Source organism: Chlamydotis macqueenii, chromosome 1 (assembly GCF_036417535.1).
Source record: "Chlamydotis macqueenii isolate bChlMac1 chromosome 1, bChlMac1.mat, whole genome shotgun sequence".
In the NCBI taxonomy this organism is placed as follows: Eukaryota; Metazoa; Chordata; class Aves; order Otidiformes; family Otididae; genus Chlamydotis; species Chlamydotis macqueenii.
Genome location: NC_141556.1, coordinates 161208928 through 161229494, shown reverse-complemented (window position 1 = coordinate 161229494; position 20567 = coordinate 161208928). Strand labels below are relative to the sequence as shown.

Here is a 20567-nt window from a genome sequence, read left to right as displayed (position 1 = left end):
TGAGGCCATCTATCAAGTAGCATTTTACTCACAAGAGGAATCAGCAGGTGATTCTAATTTGCTTCTTGGGCCAGAGATACTTGTGCTGCAGAATCCAGTTACTGTTGGCTTTAATTGGCTGTTACGTTTAAAGTATCTTATGTAGGGATTCTGAAAATCAAGTAAGCATAAGCAGGTCTGCTCTTTGTCTTGCTCTGGATGCAGTCCTTTAAATCCAGACAGTGGGTGGGATGTCCAGGAGAGCTTGTACAGCTTTGAACCTTAACTGCACTTGCCCATATAAATAAAAACTTGAACCTTGGTGGTTGTCAGTGCAGCATCTATTCCATTCATTCTACTGCTGTTTAAGGAAGAAAACCAGGTATCTTCTACACTCTAATTTTTCATTAGAAATCTTTCATCAGCCTTATAAGACAAAGATCTTTAAGAACTAGTATTCACCTTAGGACATTTATTTTTAGAGATACTGTTGGAAACAATGTACTTTTTGCTGAATAGACAAGCACAGTGAAATTGTACTTTTTTACAATGATTTGTTGTACCCACATCAAAGATATCAGGTTCAGAATCTGTTCCAATACCCACCTTCAGATATACAGGACACTTTCAAGTTTGTGGCATTTCTCACATCCACTGGAAAATTTGACCTCTCTGTCAAAGGTTTACAGCAGTGCTAACTTCACAGTGACATCCCTGTTTTCTTCTTCACTGAAGGTGAGTGACGTTACTGCACTGATGAGAAAATCTCTCCCAACTTGTGAAATGCCTTTGTGTTTTGGACGTCACTGAGGCTCTTCTTACTTTTAAAAGGTTGGAAAGAGGTTGTGGTAGCATAGCTGACAGTTCATCCATACCGGAGATGGTAATGACGAGACATCTTTCAGCAGGCATTATAAATGGATATCTGGCATTCAGAGTGCCTTTATGGTTTGTGCAAGTTTATTCTTGTGGTTCTGGAAACCAGACCACTAGGTGGATTGCATTGCTGTATATAAATTCTATTCCAGCATGTTTTATAAATCAGGTGGCTTAATCAGATAAAGACAAATGGCAATGAAATAGCTTAAATACAGATTTACTGCCAAGTAGCCATTATGCAGTGCTATATTTTACTTATACTGGATTTTCTGACTTAGATTACAATTCAGTCATTTGCCACTTAGAAACATGGGTCAAATTGTTATTCAGTCCAATCTGTGTGGTCCTTTCAGGTTCAGTATGAATGGAGTTTTGCGATCTAGCAGGGACTGACATCTTATTTAACAAGCTATAGAACATCTTTCACTTTGTTAAGGGAGAACTTGGCATGCTGGGGGAGAAATAGGAAAATCCTTGCCCTTGTCTTGCTGCAGGTGTATTCAGTGCCAGTTCAGTCCACAGCACAATTATGTCTGTTCTAACTTCTTTTGGAAAGTCGGGGAAAGTCTGTTGGGAAGAGTGACACCAGCAGGGACAAGGGCGGTCACAGTTACAAGGTACACTGTGTCTCTGACTCGAGATTTCAGGAGTTCTCCATGAAGAGCATAGCTGCAGCAGCTGCATAAACCCCGTGGAGAACATAGGCTCAGTGAGGAGAGTGGCTTTGGTTGCACCACCAGAAGATCTGTGGAAGCACCATGGAACCACATTCCAACTAAAAAAAAGACCAAAGCACCACACAGGGTGGTTTTATGTGCAGATATCACATCCTGACACACCATGCCTGGAAGAAGCACTGCAGTTTCAGGTTGATGCGTGGAGTGGATGGAGGAAGCGGTTACTCTTTCCCATGCCCTCCAAATCCATTTAATATTGGAGTGGATGGAAGAAGCAGCTATTCCTTCCCATGCCCTCCAAATACGTTTAGTATAAAATCTTCAAGCTGAGGATGTATCAGATATTAAAGTGATAAGAAAAGATGATGCACTTGATCTTAGCTAATGGCTCGAAAGTGTGCATCTGGGACAGGGACTTCAGTGTGTACTGCAGAGCACTTTCATACCTCTGAGGGTGAAATAGGACCAGTGCTTTCAAGGGCTGTTGACAGATCTACACTATAACACATAAATGAGTGATTTCTGCACTTGAAAAAGTGAGAACTGTAAATCAATACAATTACGGTAGTTTGTGGTGATAATTGAAATTGTTGAATTTTAAATTGCTGTGGCAAAATGTCTGAGCAAAATAAAATAATCTTAGGCTACATTTTTTTTTCCCAGTTTGGTATCTTCTTTTAATTTCCGCATTTAAAGGTCTGCTGCCTTTTAGGTCCAGCCAGTGCAATACAGAATGCATTTTGTTGCTCCGTTTTGGATAAAGAAAAAAAAATCAAGCAACAGCTAACCTGTTGAGGATTTAGGAGGAACAAAATATTAAAAGAAATGTTTTCAAATGCTCATAAACTCTCCTTCTGTTTTGTACATCAGCCTAAAATTCATGGTAGATCAAATGAAGATTTAATAGTAAATGTCACATTTTGTCTATCTCTGCATAAAAGGAAAAAGCAAATCTGACTGTCAGATATATTTTTATAGTGTAGGTTTTGGTCTGCTTCCTGCAAGTCTAAACAAATAACCAGTTTAAACTCAATAAATTTTCTTTTATTGGGTGTTTGCTTATTTCAAACCAATGGTACAATGTGCTTATTTTCCGTTAGAATATTTTCCAAAAATTATTGTACCTAAGCTGTGATTTTATAATACTAAGTATAATAGAGACATTTTGCTACTGGAGCTCACCCTTCTGTTCATTATCAGAGAACAAGACAATGCGTTTAATTTTACTATATATATGTATGTACACAATTTTAGTTTTTATATGTTTATGTGGACAGGAGTGTGAAGGAGGAAGAAGGTTGGATCCTTTACACAGGACTAGTTTCTTTTAATGAAATCCAATAAAACATTCTCAGGGCAATTATATATTTGACTTCATGTGATATACTCATCCAGTGCTAGTACTTTGGACCATGAGAGACAAAACAGAGATGATCAGAAACAAAACACTGAGAAGAATCCCTGTTCTTACTGTACAGACATTAATTCCTCTAACTGTTACCGATTTAATCACTTTCCTATTTTTCTCTTGTAGTGACTTGGAAGTAGGACACACAGAGACTAGTGAGGACCCCTCTGTTGTTACATTTTTTGTCTATAGGGAAGGAGTTATCAGGAAGGCATATAAAATAAATTTCAATAAAATAAAATAAAACAAAATAAAATAAAAATATAATGCTTAAATGATGGGATGAAGATGCAAATTTACTTTCTACTATGCAGTTCCAAAAGCTGCAAGTACAATGCTCAGCAGAAATGTGGGCACACATCCCATAAACAGGTCATTCCAGACCATAGTCATCATCCCAAGGTGCACTTGAGCATCTGTTAAATATTTTATGTATGGTATTTATATTTACAAGTAGCTTTGTGAAAATCTAACAAAAGCATTTGAAAGACCATAAAAAAAGGAAATGTTAATATGGAGTTATAAGGTGATCTCAAGTGATTTGGGCCCACATAATGCAGTGGGCATTTATGGATCCTATAAATAGATGGTGAGCTATTTATAAAGCATCCCTCTGCTTCCGTGCTACCCTGAATATATTACCAAGACATTGTGTATTGTATTGAGGAGCCTGTGGTTGATTGTTACAACTCAGCAATTAATCTGACTAGATCCTTGCTGGGATACCTTAAAGAGCTGACATCCTTCTTCAGTTTAGAAGTCAGGAAAATAGTTTAAGATGTTCCCTTTCGATCTCTGTACTTGCATATGATCCACATAGACTTTGTTTTACTGTTCTGTCATTGTGCTCCATTTTGTGCTTCATTCACATCATGAAACGAAACAGGAGCACAAACAAAGCATTATAGTCTGTTGTGTCCCAGATAACGAACATCGTTCTTTCTCCTGGGTTGGAGGGTCTTCAGCAAATAGGCAGTCTTTAAAGGAGGCTTTGCTTTCCTTGGTGAAGTGATGGCTGTATTTTTGTACCGATCTTGTATCTAACAAAGTGTGACCTGCTTATTGCTAACAATCAGATTTAATGTTTCATTTCAAAACCCAGTACTCTTCGTTATTTGGCTTTTTGAATGTCATGGAGAAGGACCAAGAATATGGACAACTTGAAAAATCATGTTTTGTTTCTATGGAAATTCCTTTGCTTTTCTTCCAGCTAGCCCAGTGCTACTTATGGGATTTTGCCCTTTGAACTCACTTGAAAATTGTTCAGTGTAGGGTTATGCTAAAGGTTATAAGTAGACAAACCTGTCAACCTTGGAGTTGCCTGCTTCGCTATCCCTGTGTTGTGGTTTAGCCCTAGTGACCACACAGTTGCTCGCTCTCCTCCCCATCCTAAGCAGGATGTGCGAGAGAATTGGGAAGAAAGGAAAACTTGTGAAGTTGAGATGAAGACAGCTTACTAGAATAACAAGTCATTGTATGACAACAGAATATAAGGATACTAAAATATACAAAATGAACAATGCACAATTTCTCACTACTCAATGTCCCAATGACCAATACAGTCCATCCTGAGCAGCATGCAAAGGAGGGAGAGGGAGCCAGCAAGGTAGAGGGAGCAGTGCCAACGAGCAAGCAAAAGATGGGAGGATGCCCTCCACGGGCAACCTCCACTTATATACTGAGCGTGACATTTATGGCATGGAATACTCTCTTTGGCCAGTTTGGCTCAATTATTCTGGCTATATCCCTCCCAGCTTTCTGCACCTGCACATTAGTGAGACCTGGAAAGTCAGACAGTGTCCTTGGTCTCATGAGCAACAACTCATATCATCAGGGTGTTTATCAGCATTCTTCACATCCAAAATGCAAAACTCATTGGCTACTGAAAGGAAAATTAACTCTATCCCAGCCAAAACCAGGACACCCTACAATTTTATTTCTCTCTCTAGTACAATATCTTTGTTTTAGTACTAGTCCACCCGTCCCTACCCTTTAGTCACTGCTAATATGCAGCCCAGACCATTCATCAGCCATGTGGGAAGGCACCTGTAAGGAATCTGTATAGCCTTATTTGCTATGTATAGGAAATTGCTACTGTGATTCAGATAGTGATCATCTTATTATAAACTGACTCTGTCCATAATTCTTAGAGCAGGAAGGAGCTGGAACATGTTGGGACAATCTGTTGTCACTTGTCACCTCAAATTATTGCATAACTTATCATTGACCAAGACTGCCAATATTATGCATGCATTTATTTCTTTCTCATCAGGGCTAGGGTGTTCTTGCTGACACCGCACAACTAAGACACGCCACAGCCCTCTGCACCACTCTGAGCTTCATGCCCTTTTTAAGTCAGTAAAACAATTCACAGGTCAGTGAACAGTGAACAAGGTTTGCTTGTGAATAGTTGTGAGTACTTACAAGTGATCAGAACAGTTTTGCTGCTTTCTTTCTCTATTTTCTTCTCAAGTGCTTTTCTGTTTTGCACTGTGAATCATAGGCAGGCAGTCAGCAAGACTGCTCTCAAGTGTGTAGTCTGCATTTCAAGCTTCTTGGCTGTTGTAAGTAGGACTGACTTTCACTATTCTTCACATGACTTTCGTATCCAGATACCGCTGCACACCATGCCTAACTGCTCCATTTGATTATTATCTCCTACTGTGGCAGCTCTTCTCTTTTTCTGTCTCAAACCTTTCTCAGAGGTTTCCCTCCTGCTTATCTGGGGGTTTGATTTCCAGATTATCAAGGCCTCCCCTTCTATTTCTGATTTGTACCTGGTCAATACTTAACCTACTTCTCTGCAACATTTTTTTCCTCCCAGTAAGCACAAAGCCACTTTTGCTTGATTCTGCAGAGCCTAGTTTAGCATTTTTTTTCCTCACCATCCTTTCTTAGTGCCTGTTTCAACCTGGCTGTTCCTCTCACTGTTCTACAAGGCAGCTGTACATCATTCCTCAGTAGCATCCTCCTGCTTCTCTAGTTGGAAAAAAACAATGGATTCTTCTTGCTTAACTTTAAACAGACACATGAAGATATTTGCACGTGGATTAGTCATTATAGCACCACAAGAGAGAGTAATAATCACTTATTTTTGATGCCTGTTTCTAGATTGAAGTGAATCTGTATTGTAAGGGAGTATAGGTCAGATTTTGATATCCGTGTCTCGTCAGGCAAATCATACTAAGAACCTCTTCTAAAATGCTGGACTTTATGGATTTTCCTTTTTGCTCCTCAAATTATTTGAGGTAGCCACTTTCAGGGAGTTTTCTGACCCTGTAACTTATAGTTACATCTATTCTATTTTCAGCCTTGGAGAATTTAGCACATGCTGTCCTCTTAAACTAAGGCACTCTTATCTCATGAAGGCTGTAGACATTTCTACACAAAGCTGGAAGAAATGAGCACACTCTCTTTTAAGTGAGATGCAGTGGGATCCAGTTTTTCTCTGGGAAGAAACCAGAGGAACTACTTTTTGTTATGGGAGTATCTTTAAGTTTATGCTCCAGAAGAGATGGTGGGATTTGAAAAGCCTAACAGCGGTGAGATTCTTTCCTTTCTTCCGTGTAACAGAAAACTTCTCATCTCCTGGGAGTGGAAGGAAGAAATTATTTCAAAGATTTTTCACCTTAGCTTTGCCCTTGAAATGCTGTGAAAATAACAGATAGAATCCTTACCTCAACTTCTATTTAAGGTGGGCTTACTCTAACAACAGATGAGAAAAATAAGTTTTTTTCCCAGAAAATTTGCAGGACAGATTTTTCAGCTCAATAATATCTAATGGGACATAAACCCCCATATCCTGGAGTATTTTCTCAGCTTGCACTATTTCAGTCTAAGAAATTATTGTGTAAACATATTTGTAATCAAACAGCATTTTTCCACTCAGTTTGCTTGAAATTGATTATGCTTCTCACAGGTAAAATGAGATTTAAGAACATTTTAATATTTACATCTGAGCATTTAAACATTTTATTTTGTAAAAACTGAAGTTGTATTAAAAAAAAATTGCTTTAAATTATCACTCAGAAGTGTTTCAAGAGTTTAAAAAAATAGCCTTACAAAAATATCCTTGTGACTGTAGCTTTCAAGTGGTTTTCTAAATTCGAATTTTCTGTATTTGGATAATCTGATAAGTAATTTTCCTAGTTTCCTAAAAATAGGAGAAGCTATTCTTTTCCTCTCTAAATAGAGATTCAGTCTCACTGAAGTAAACATCTGAACATTTTGTCCTTGTGTTTTTTTGCCCTTGACTTCTGTGGGAAATTTGTGAAATTCCACAATTCATCTCTCCAACAATGATTTATTATTTGATGTACAACCTCCTGATGTAATCGCTTAGAGACTTCCAGTCCTTATTTTCCTATAGCCAGTTCAGAATTAGATGTTATGGTAACTTAGGCAAATCGCAGATGAGAGTGATACTTATGAGCAGTGTTGAAAAATTCCAATGCATAGCATTTAGGGGTTTATCCATCTAAATACCTTTAAAAGTTGCTTGTTTCTTTTTTTTTTTCCATCTGTAAAATGGAGGAGCAATATTTTCCACCTTCCAGAACTATACACGTACTGGAACACAATTATAGACATACTGAGATGACCAAATAAGAATGAAAAATGCTTCAACTTTTAATAGGTTTTAGAAATCCAGTTGCCATATTTCTCACAATTTCAAAATCATAGATAATGGAAAAGGACCTCTCAGTTGAACAAGAACAATGGCTAAATATTGCTGTTCTTTTAGAAAAAAAAAAAAGAGATTATTCCTCTGTGGAGAACTGAGCAGTAGGATGAGTGCTTTATGCTGCACAGTTTGTATCAGATAGATAGTAAATGTGTAATTTCTTTTTTACATTATAAAACTTTTCTAGGGTTCAACTATATTGTCCCAAAATTGTTTATAATAATTTAATGAGCATATTGAACTATACATTGTTTTCTAGAAAAATACTTTATTGTACATGAAAATATTAAAATTAAATTTAGCATGTTTTAACTCACTGTATTTTCAATATATACTATCCTAGAATTATGGAATCTCGCAGCTGTTTAACTGGCTGTAGTGTTTTACTTTTATTTTGGTGTAACTCAAGCACAATGTCAAAGACACTAGTACAAAGCTTTAGTACTCAAACCAGGTCTTCTACCTTTCAGTCATCTGGGATGCTATGAATTGTTAAAAATATAGCTATTTTTATCTTTAGGACGTTGGTATTAGACTAGACTTTTGCTTGATGTAAGTATTCTCAAATTGACCTTCTACAACATAAATTCCCAATTGAGTGTGGCTGATGCAGTATTTCCATTTTTATATCATATTGTGCTACGGAAGCAGTGAACTGCGATCTTAGCATCTAAAAGTCAGACTGAAATAATGAGAACTATTTCAATAAAGCATTCATATACCTTATGAATATTTCTGTGTAGTTCTAATTAGATGCACACAGACATATTTTCAGCTGAAACCTGCTGAAAATAACTTGCTTGATATCTAGGTTATTAAACGAAATCAGCAGTAACACAGTTTTCATGAAAATAGCCAAAATATGGACAAGCAGGAAAATTAATCACTTGGATCCAACTGTGAGCAAATCTTGTTTGAAGAAAAGAAAGAGCAAAAGGAAGAAAAACATGAATGCCAGCTAAGCTTTAACACTTTTGCCAGTATTAAAAACAAAAAAAAAACAACAACAAAAATCAATAAGGAGTAACTGTAACGTGTTGAGAAGATAGTGTCAAAGATATATGATGAAAAGTAGTGAGTGGCGGGACTGGCATTTAGTCTTTGTACTGATGTAAGTTAATTAAAGGTGAAAGACAAGGAAAAAGGATCTGTAGCTCTTAGGATGGGTGATCCAAAGGTTTGCAGCAATCCTGTGTACCCTGTAAAGTGTACTTTGTGATACATCTCTGTCTGACCCCAGTTACATCACTGTTACTAAGGATTTACACCCATTTCATAGTTCAGAAACAATGCTTTTGTGCTTAGAAAAAGTTTCCTCAGTTCTATCAGGCTGAATGCAAAAATCAGCAATTCTTAATTCGAAGTTTTTCTTCTTCCTTCTCTCTTGAAATCACAAGCATGCACTTCTAATCCTTATGTCCCATTTGATTTTAAATATAATTTTGGATGGAAATGCTACAATTATACTGTAGAGGTTTTTGGACAGGAAGTGCTAGAATTGGGCTATGGTGTTGTCCACAGATATATTAAATTTTTGGTTGAAGAACATGGAGGGACTGCTACTCTTAGTGGAGTCTGCATTTCTCTTGGAGTTGGTCAAGACATGCCAATGTATTCAAGAACAAACTCTTACCTGGCCACATACGTAAACATTTTTTTATTATTGCCCTAGTCCTGTTTGAAACTCTTGAGATAACTGCGCTATGAACAAAATTGGGAAACTTGGCTCATTTTTCCATCATTAAGTTGTAGATGGACTACACAGATATCCAAAAAGTGACGTAAGGATGTCAGTGCTGCATCATGCCTGTGCAGGATACACAACACCAGCTTGCTGGTAGGGAGATGGATGTTTTAATCAGCATACAAGTGATAAAGACAGGGATTAATTTCAAAACTCTCTCAAATTATGGACCATTTACATACAATTGCAGGAATATACCTCACCCTCTTGTATAAGACAAAGCATTTGATACCTAATCTTGAACACCAAATGGGAAGGAAGTAGAAGTTTCCCCTTTTTATCCAGCAGCCTGGTTGTTAATGCATTGATAAACCTTGTGAGAAATAAAATGCAATCCTCTTCTCCTTCCCAGACTATGGGTTCTTCTGGTGCAGAAGCTTCCTGGGCCAGTTGGCTAGAAATTGACTAGATTGTCCTGACAGTTTCCCTCGAAGGTCTTCATGCTGAGGAGTGACTCCGTGTGATTCCAAATGAATTTCCTTTGGCTGCATAGGAAATGTGGGAAGGAGTTGTGTGGCCTGTTGTGGTACCTGGGGTGGCACTCCGTTTTGGTTCATTTTGCTCATATTTGACAGATTTTATTATATGCCAAGAAATTACAGGATCTGGACTTAAGTATGGCCTTATGCTGTGAGTTTAGGTACCTTCAAATTACTTTGGAAGAATGCCTCTACTTTATTACCAGACAACATATACCAACTACTTCAGTAAGAAATCTCCTGTAAATACAAGCAGAGAAACTGCATGTCAGTGCTTTTGATCCTTCTAAAGGTGACCAGTTTAATCAGTTTGTCTGATTTTTTTTTTGTATCAGAAAAAAAGATTTATGTTTGAGTACCTGACAAAGCCAAGGCTTTTGATTATAAAAACAGGTCAAATACATAACAAAGTAGCCTTTACAAATGCAGTGTTACAAAAAAAAAGTACAATTTAATGGCTTTTACCCAAAGAAGTTCTCAATTATTTATATTTGCAAGTCCACTATTGCAAAATCTGTCTTCTAGATGAAATAATATTCCTCCTAGAGTTTCTGAGTGGGAAAACAAGTGTTCGGTAATTAAACCCTTAAGAATCATGCTTCTTGCTTTTTTTTGCATGTATGCAAAAACATACATTTAGGTAAAGCTGAAGCTGTCAGAAAATGTTATAAAATGCAGTAATGGAACATGTCCTGCAGCTACTAGGCTCAATCAAAGCTCAGAAAGGCACTCTTCTGATGCGCTGCACTCCACATACGCTTATATAAAACGAAGATGTCCTAGTCAGTTAGGGAGACAGCGTGATATAATTAGTGACTCCTCTATAGTAGTTTCCCCAGTTATGTCATTCAGTGCGATCTGGTTTATAATATATGATTTACATAAGGACTAGTTATTTCTAAACTTTGAAGTCTATGCAAATTTCTTTGCTGCAGTTAGCATAGAGCCAATTGTAAAGTATTGTGAAAGACAAAAAAGAAAAAAAAAAAACAAGCCATATCCATCCACAAATATTAGTTACAGAAAAATTGTTGAAACTCCTGAGCTAAGGAATATCTCTCCTCAGCAAATGGAGGTTTTAAATACTTCTGAATGAAATTAATATCTGCCTTTTGACTGCTCTTCAGAAAAGTATTATTAGGTGTGGGAGACTCTATTTTTTTTTAAGATTGGAATGAAACATGGGCTTTGAAAATACCTTTCACAGAATTTGCCAGCAGCAAGATGTAGCAAGCCAGTTATAAGTGGTTGTAAAACAACTTTCTGTGATAATCTCCAGATTTCACATGTTCATAGCTTTCTGAAGTATACTCTAAGCTGAATATTTTTTCTATTTGTTTTTTTTTACCAACATTTCAGAATGTTAGAGCAAAATTCGATTTTTTTTTTGTGTTAAAGATACTTCAGCTGTTGTTGAGAGAGGAAAAAGATCTGACTATTCTTTGAAAATAAAGGTACAGAAAAAAACAGCTGAACCTCAGAACCGAAACTTGGCTGCTCGCTGAAGGCTAGATTCACAAAGGCACTTAACTGCTGTAACATAGCATTTAACTTTTAGCCTTCAAATTTCCAAAGTAGCTGAGTTACTTTAATATTTCCCTGTGTCACAAGTGGGAAGGGCTGGTCATCTAAAGGTTTATTGGTACTGCTAAGTGACAGAGGAATAGAAAGCAAGCTTGAGAATGGGACTTATTGTGTGCTCAGGTCACAGCTTAATTGTTAGCCCTCTTCCTGGATGTGTTTTGGACCTCTCCATCTGGTTTGTTTTGGTCCCTTCCCTTCTTTCCAACACTAACCCAAGTGTAGTCTAAGCACTATCAAACATAATCTCCTGCTTCACTTCAAAACATGCAACATTATATTTAACTTCCTTTTACTCCTATTGCCTGCAGTACTGCCTTCTATTATTCTAAACACTTTGAGCTGAATTATTATGTATTTTAGTCACTCAGGCACCAGGTGGGACCCAGAGGAGTTGTGTCGAATAATACATACTAGTATGAGATGTGACCAGCTTGGAGCAGAAGGTGACAGCACTAAGCAATGCGAATGAAAGCAAGTCACTGCCACTTGACCTCAGAGACAGTAACTGATGTGTGCTCATATTTTATTTCACCAGTATAGCATCTTCTGAAACAGGTCTGCAACATCCAGCTTGATCAGCAAGAAGCTGCTTGTGTTGGTTTTTGCCAGAGGCTGGTATAGATATGTCAGAGGCTTCTGTAGAAACTTTCTCCATCTCCTTTCTGCTTGGAGACACAGCTTGGCCTCTTATCTTAAAAACTCAATTACTTCTCTTTCTAAACAAAAGGAAGGCACCTTCCTTTCTTGGAAAATGCTGTTGATGAGGGGATCAAGGGCACCCTCAGTAAGTTTGCAGATGACACCCAGTTGGGCAGGAGTGACGATCTGCTTGAGAGTAGGAAGGCTCTACAGAGGGATCTGGACAGGTTGGATCGATGGGTCGAGGCTAACTGTATGATGTTTAACAAGTCCAGTTGCTGGGTCCTGCACTTGAGTCGCAGCAGCACTTGAGTCAGCAGTGTGCCCAGGTGGCCAAGAAGGCCAATGGCATCCTGGCTTCTATCAGAAATGGTGTGGTCAGCACAAGTAGGGAAGTGATCGTCCCCCTGTACTTGACACTGGTGAGGCCACACCTCGAATACTGCGTTCAGTTTGGGGCTCCTCACTACGAGAAAGACATTGAGATGCTAGAGCATGTCCGGAGAAGAGCAATAAAGCTGCTGAAGAGTCTGAAGAGCAAGTCTCATGAGGAGTGGCTGAGGGAACTGGGATTTTTTAGTCTGGAGAAAAGGAGGCTCAGGGGAGACCTTATTGCTCTCTACAACTGCCTGAAAGGAGGTTGTAGTGAGGTAGGTGTCAATCTCTTCTCCCAAGGAACAAGTGATAGGATGAGAGGAAATGGCTTCAATTTATGCCAAGGGAGTTTTAGATAGGATGTTAGGAAAAATTTCTTCACCAGAAGCATTGGAACAGGCTGCCCAGGCAGGCAGTGGAGTCACCATCCCTGGAGGTGTTTAAAGGATATGTAGATGTGGCACTTAGGGACATGGTTTAGTGGTAGACTTGGTAGTGTTAGGTTAACGTTTGGACTCGATGATCTTAAGCGTCTTTTCCAACCTAAATGATTCTGTGATTCTGTGACTAGTTGCAACTATGATTCTATGATTCTATTCTATGATGATGCCACCAATTTGTATGAAAGATATTAAAACGTTCAGAGAAGATATGAGACACCTGGGTCCTGCTCATTCTTTTTGAGTGGTAAGAACTTATCCTGACTAGTTCATGGTGGACTGTGTCTGGGAGTACTCTGATCAAAGCTGTTCTGTAATGGCACAAGAAGTTAAGATTCACTGGGCCAGTGTAAATAGATATTCTAACTGGCCAATAGAGTCCTGTCCTTGCAGGTTGAGGATATTATCTGTACCTCTGGCAGAGAAAGACGTGATAGCTAGTTACCTCTCAGACTACACTTGTGACAAAATAAGACTCACATAAGTATTTATGATATTTGATTTATATAAATATAATATAAAGACAGGGACTGTTATCTCTTCTCTGGCTATGCTCTTCAAGAATGAAATTCCCAGGAAGTTTTTGTGCACGGTCAAGATCCTATAGGTGTATGTACTGTCAGCACAGGTTCCAAAGTGGGCTTGGGAAGGTGCAGATGGGAGAACATGTGGGTTCCAGCTGATCTTAGGGGTCAGTCAGCTGCTGACAACTTTGCATTGACAAGACTTCTGGGCCTGGGAAGAAACATAATTTTAAGCATGAAAGTGACGTTGCTGATAAAACTCTCAGTGCCCACAGATAGAAATATCTCTATCTTTAAGCAGCAATTACAAAGTAATTTTGAGGATTCCATTGTTGACCATAAATATATGTATCCTTCTTACATCCTACTTTTGGTACTAAGCTTTTTGTCAAAATGGGCATGTTCTAGGTTTGGAAGTATAATGATAAAACAGTTGGATAAGTGACTCTAAAAATTAGTTCAGAGCAGTGGAAATAATGAAGTCCAGCTTTCCTTGCATTTGTTTTTTCTGCTGTTTAATAAGGTGAAAGTTCCCTCTGGTGCTTTTTTAACCCATGGGTCATTCATAGCATCATTCCTCCACGTGCATTCTTTGATATCTGTGAGGAACTGACCTCATGCTTGAGCCTTTTCCTCAATAAAGGTAGTAATAGAGCCTATCTTTTTTCTTTCTCCCAGCTGTCTGTTTTCAAAAAACTTATAGGATCTTAATCTACTGAGACTTGAAGTCCTCAGTCAGATTTGATTGAAATTGGCTGATGGTTCAAAAGCTATTGGAAAAAGATGGAGATAGATAGATATATATATATATACCTTCATACAAGGTGTTGTGCTTGTAAAGTGCATTTCCCTAGGAAAAAAAGAGGCAAAAATCACCCCTGAGCATACTCAGAAGCATCTGCTATAACTCTTAACAGAGCCATTTTCATGTAAAAATATCCACTTTAAAGAGTAGGTTCTACATAGTTTTCTAAGAATCGGTGATTTATTATCAAAAAGAGAGAAAGAATTCCAGAAAAAGAGGAAAAGAAGTGCCATTTTAGTACAATCCTGACAATACAAACCACATCAGTCAGCTTAGCATGTACGGTTATAGGGCAAAGTCAGATCCATGCTTTCAGCACAAGTTAGCATGAATATAGAAAAACAGTTTAATCCCTTCAAATTCATATTAGAAGTGTTGCATTTATTCATAAACTAATAGAATGAGTGAAAGGAGTGCCATTGCTTTGCACTCTCCTGTCTAGGAATTGTGAAATCACTGGGGAACCTGTAGCTCTTTGTCATTCCTTGAGATTGTCACTACAGCATGAGAAGCTTATGCTCCACTGCACCATGACAAGATGCTATTGCAAGTAGTGCCTAACGTGCACTTTTAATGCAAGACAGAATTTCTGGCCTGAAAATGTACATTGAAGTGGTGCATACAATTTTAAAAGTATGAGATTAAACAATTAAATATGGAAATGAGAGGGTGATAATATTTACCCAAGGGACTTCCTATGATTGTCAAATGCGACCAATTTGTGCAGTTTAAATTTAGATATGGAGGATTCGGTGGATGTCCTCCAGAAGATGATTTATCCTGCCCTTCAAGAGGTGGAATAAAGAAATGATCCAAAAAGGACCTGTTTCTCTCAATTGAACATGGAGGGCTGAATAGATGCCCAGCATTTTGGTGACTGAAAAAGATGAGGTGAAGAATCATTAGAAATAATGGAAAAGCCTTGTGCTAAATCCTTTCCCTAACCTCCATGCTCCTTCTCCAGGAAACCCATACCCTTCTAGTGCCACCTGTAACACATACCACTAAAAACTTGTATCTGCACACCACTTTCTTCTGTCAGCCGTGTCCAGTGTTAACGACTTTGACTAAACTCATTGGGTATCTTTCCATTGACTCTGTTGGCTGTTTTAAGTTCACTGTGTGCAGCCACGTTGTGCCGTGCCGATATGTAAATTGAAATGGATGAGACTGTTGTCTGTAATGCTTTTGTCATGCACACAATGCTTTTTGTCACAAAAAAAAAACCCCTCTTTGTCTGATCTCTTTATGAAATTGTCTCAGAAGATAAAAGAATATTTTTATCTGAAAAGAGAATGATATCCCTTTGTCATGGTGCAGTTCTGAATAATTATATAGAAATCATTAAGATTATCCTGGATTTACTGTGCTTTAATAAAGAGGAGAATCTGATCCAGTGACAGTGTGACTGACAATTCTAGATTGAGTAGGAAGAGTGTAGGTTCTCCTCGGGATCCTCCATGTTAGGATCAGTCAGTTGCTGTCCAGCTGATTCCCTGGATGTTTTTCCTTTGCTTTCCAGTAGACTTTGTGCGGGAGGGCTGGGGAGGTAAGCACTGCCATCAGTGAGTGTTGATTTTTGCATTCCTGAAAATCGCTGGCTGTGCGAAATGAAGATAATTGGCAGGAATCAATTAGTCTTATAGGAGGGTGTTATTAAGGGTTGAGCTCTTTTCACAAATTGCCCCTTCTACACTTGTTGCTTGAGAGGCATAATCTCAGCAATCCCGAAATTCACAGAACAGGAGATTGATTTCCTCCTTTTTCTTTTTCTTTCCCCTCCTTAAACTCTGCAGGTCAGTCCCACCCCAGGGTGCATCCGGGCGTTAATGAAGATGTTGTACTGCCCTTACTGCAGAGGACTTCCCACTGTGAAACCTTGCAACAACTATTGCCTCAATGTAATGAAGGGTTGCCTAGCAAATCAGGCTGATTTGGATACTGAGTGGAATCTGTTCATAGGTAAGAAGAGTTTAAATATTAGCGGAAGGAAATACTGGTAATAGCAAACATCTGTAGAGTTTTGTGAGGTTAGAAGACATTGTTGGCCAATATTCGTAACAAAGCAACTGCAAATGCACCTCACTTTCTAATTGACCTTATTGGCTTGCAGTAAGAAATTTTTCTTCCCACCCCAAGCCAGTCACATTTCGTATTTCATATTTCAAAAGGAATGGTGTGGTGTTACAGCTTCTGAGCTGAATTATTACATGATAAGTGAAATGTTGAGAAAGCTTTGGTTGAGGATTTGATAACAAGCTTAACATGGCAGAAATAGTATGTATTACAACTGAAAACTAGGCTCTTGCAGACTGAGAAGATAATAGCATTGTATAACATCCAGTCAACATAAATCATAACAGCTGCTGTTCTTAATTCTGGCAGTATATAGGCAAAAAGCTTTAAAAAGTTACATACATGGGAAATTATTAATTCATTGTTCTTGATTAAAATATGTTAATGTATTCCTTTCAGTGTGCTGAATAGAAAGTACCAAACATGCAACCAAAATGTTAAAATGGAGCACGGAATATGTATTTAAGGAAAACTGCTATTACAGTTTTGTTCACATAATTCTTCACTCAAGTAAACTACAAAAAAACAAGAAAGAAATCTCCTTGAAACAGCCATTCAGATACCCTATAGCAAATAAAACTCCCAGAAGAGTAACATTTAACAAGAAAGAAGAGCTTTGAGATGCTTTTGATGATAAACAGGGTAGGATGAGGAATTAGACAAGGCTGATGATAATATAGAAAGAACAGAAACAGCTAGTTACACCAGTCACTAATAAGCATCATAGCCTAGACTGGATTTCAGGAAAATAAAGGCAGCTGCTGGAAAAAGTAAGATAAAGCTCTCTTTATTGCAACTAAAGATGGGAAATCTTATTTTCTACTTTTGGAAAGACAAAATATGAGCAGTCTCATTTTGCTTAATTTCAAACCCCAGTGACCAATGTGACTTTGAAAATTTGACTCTGACTCATTCACAGATCTTCGCTTTACTCAGCACAGAGGTGGTGCAAGATGAATAGGGAGAAGAAAACAGGATGAAAAATGAATCAGAGTATGAAAAGTGAAAAACAGCATTGAGTGTGCTATAAAAATAGCCTCAGCCAAAAATGCAAACAACAATAATAAACAAATGATGCAAATAAACATGCCTTCTCAGTCCCTTATACTGCTTAAAGGAGCTGACTTCGGAGACAGTGCTGTATGGAGGGATACCTATAGAATTACTGGTGTGAAAAGAAGAATCAGTTCATCATCAGAAAGCTAATTAGAAACCAGTGGGAAAACAATGCTAACCTGTTAAAGACATTACCTAAGGTACTTTCCCTTTGTCACTAAACAGTAAAAAAAAGATCTAAATTGTCACTAATTCTGATCAAAGAAAATAATGTTGGCTTTTAGAAAAAAAAAAAGAAAAGAAAAAAATTTAACTAAAATAAATAACAGAGCTTTTAAGGCAGCACCTATTCAAATCAAAAGGTAGAAGGTAAGATTTCAGGTCTGAAGAGAAGATTTCCTTTTCTGGTGCTTTAAATTCAGTAAGAGTGCTGGGCAGAGTGAGGTGTGTGGTGGAATGTGTGGAAGTGCTTACAGATTCAGACTGAGTCTTTGATGCAAAGTCCTTGTCTTCATCAATGTCTTTCAGATTTTGATTGTTCCTGCTCTCAGAAAAGAAAAACTGCGTGAAAGCTTGTACATTATGTTAAAACATAGTGCTAATTTATTAAATACTATGTAATACACTGTGTGCTTCCTTAAAGGAAAATAGGCTGCTGTGCAATTATCCCTTCAGGTCAGTGATGACAAGGCGGTAAAAAGAACAAATATATCAAGATACATCTCCTCTTTCTTCTACCTATACAGCTTCCCCTCTGCAACTTGATGGGGAACGGAATAGAGAAGGAGAGACAGAGATTTTCCTGTGTTTGGAAAAGGTATTCTGTTTTATCCCATTTTTGAGGCCTCTGACAGCTTTGCTGAGGATGAGGGTCCTTAGTCCTTCCTTTATGAAAGACGGAAATGCAGCAAGTTGTCTCTGTTTCTGACAGCTGTCAGAGGCTTTCTGATAACACATGCAATTCCCTTAGTACCAAACACAACAAAACTTCTACTCACTGAATTAAAACGAACGGCAGCACTTTACAGCACCGCTGAGCTATGAAAGATTGGAAATTATGCATGAGTAGTTTTGATCCCTGTTCCGATACTAGGAACCATGCACTAGGAAAAAAAAAACAAACAAAAAAAGAAGGATAATTTTGTGCACTAACAGTCTCTGCGTAGGCAAGAATCCCAAATGTTAGTGCATATTCATTTGCAACACGATAGTATTGCTTAGCTCATAATCTGTGTATTGCAAGGTTGTTTTGGCAAAAGTTGATATTAGGAAAAAAAACCTCTCAGATGTGTTTGTCAGTAAACAAGGAAATACTGTGGTTTAGACTCCATGTTCTGGTATTGTTCTGTAGTTACTATAATTGTCCAGCAACACCCAAGATCTGCAAGTGAGGAGGAGCAGAGGAAAGTAAATGGGCTCTCTGACAACAGGATGTGTTACATGTTCCACCTAGTTTATAAATATAAAAGTCAGGACTGAAATCACATTTATATAGCACTAATAAATCTTGCATCTACTTTCAAAGCTAGGGAGAGTGGGACAGCTTCCCCTAAACATCTGGTGCTTTCCAAGATTTTATAGACTGTGAAAATTGGTAAGAGATGAAACAGCTGCAGCAGCATGACACATGGTTTATTATATTTTTCCTGTTGTGTCACCTTAAGGTCTCTGTCCTTTTTGTGTAATGTTTCATTATAGGCTTTCTGTATTTTGTTGCCTTCATTATTGCACAATAAAAGACAAATGTGGTACATCTCATTCTAGCAGAATTCCTCTGAAACTCAGAATTTTGCCTGATAAAGGAAGACAGTCTTTAGTAACTATAATTATGAAAATATAATTAATAAATGGTTCTTCTAGGTATCTATATAAAATATTTAAGAGGTATTTAAAAGTAAACCAGCCACACTGACTTTGAAAAATGTGTATTTTGACAAAGCTTGCTTCTGATGTTTTGCCTGTTAGTTACCCCTCAGAATCTCCTTTGCACCAGTTTCTAGCAAAGTTAGCAAATGAAAGATAAAAAGAATGAGTAGAGGAACTGTACTGCTGAGGATAGAGATTGCCTCAGGGGAGGAACTGATGGATTCTGTGGAATGGGGAAAAGGGGATTTTTCTCTGTCTCGTGGCCCAACAGATATAGTCAAAATTATGCTTCTCTCCATGGAGCTATACCAATTAACAATGATAAGGATCAGGGATCTCACTGTTTATTCTGCCGCAGAAACACAGAAGAGATGGAGTAAGATATTCCCACTTACAAAGATTCAAACCACATGTATCTTAGGGAATTACATTCAATTTTAGCAATACTATTACTCCTCTTTCTCTAACCATCCTATATTTCAGTCCCTGTTTCTATCTTGAGATTCTTTGACTTTCCCTAAGATTAATTTTCTCTACAGTTGATCATTTATTTCCCTTTAACTGCACTTTTTCTCAAGCAGGAATGTCAGTCAAGGACTGAGCTCCCCTTAGTGGGCACCACACTTTCCCTTAGTGCCCTCGTTCAGCTTCAGAATCAGCACCCACAAAAAGATTATTTCCATGAAAGCAAGTGCATCTTATTCTGACCACTGCCTTACTCACAGGTTCAGGATGGCAAAGTGGCCATAACCCATTTGTTTTTTTTTTTCAGAAATTCTTTCACAGTTAGCGGTGGGTTTAACTTTTTTCTGTCTTGAGACAAAAACATAGAAAATACTACATCTAATTGTCAAGCAACATTGTGAGTCAGCTATGACAGTCGTTACTTAAATAATTCAGAACAGTGGAAGAATAAAAATCCAGGTAGTTGCTTTAATCACAGCAATGACTGCACCTGGACTTTTTTTTGTGGACATCTAAAGTAAATCATAAATGCTTTGTTGCTGTATTTGATGGCAAAAAGTACGCTAGTGTAGTGCCTGTGTAGCCATTGCTTTGCTGCAGTCCATTGAGGTTTGCCACTGCATGGCTATTTATAGCAGCAGAAATTACAAGTAATTTGTTTTTCCCCCTAGGAATTAGTCAACGGTAAATCAGACACACCTTGATCTTACTGTCATGTTTTAGTAGGTGAGAGATTGCAGAAAATGCATCAGAAGTTGCGCAGTAACGGAGATGTGCAAATGAATGATTCTGCCAGCTCGGGATCACATCCCTGTATGTGAAAAGGAGCCAAGGGGCTCCTCAGTATTGCGTGTCCATACCCGTCCTTCTACTCAGGCTGGAGAGCA

At 38.0% G+C, this 20567-nt stretch overlaps 1 protein-coding gene and 1 non-coding gene across 3 annotated transcripts in view; one reads left to right on the top strand and one right to left on the bottom strand.

The window, feature by feature from the left end:
• GPC6 (glypican 6) overlaps positions 1 to 20567 on the top strand; it is a 797727-nt gene that overhangs the window by 568346 nt on the left and 208814 nt on the right. For both annotated transcript variants that reach the window (XM_086771443.1, XM_086771435.1), the window contains exon 4: positions 16014 to 16179. In XM_086771443.1, coding sequence (XP_086627569.1) covers positions 16014 to 16179 — 166 coding nt within the window. The remainder of the gene's footprint in view (positions 1 to 16013; positions 16180 to 20567) is intronic.
• On the bottom strand, positions 1751 to 1934 carry LOC147602332 (U2 spliceosomal RNA). Its single transcript, XR_015257609.1, has one exon. It is a non-coding gene; the product is annotated as a U2 spliceosomal RNA (small nuclear RNA).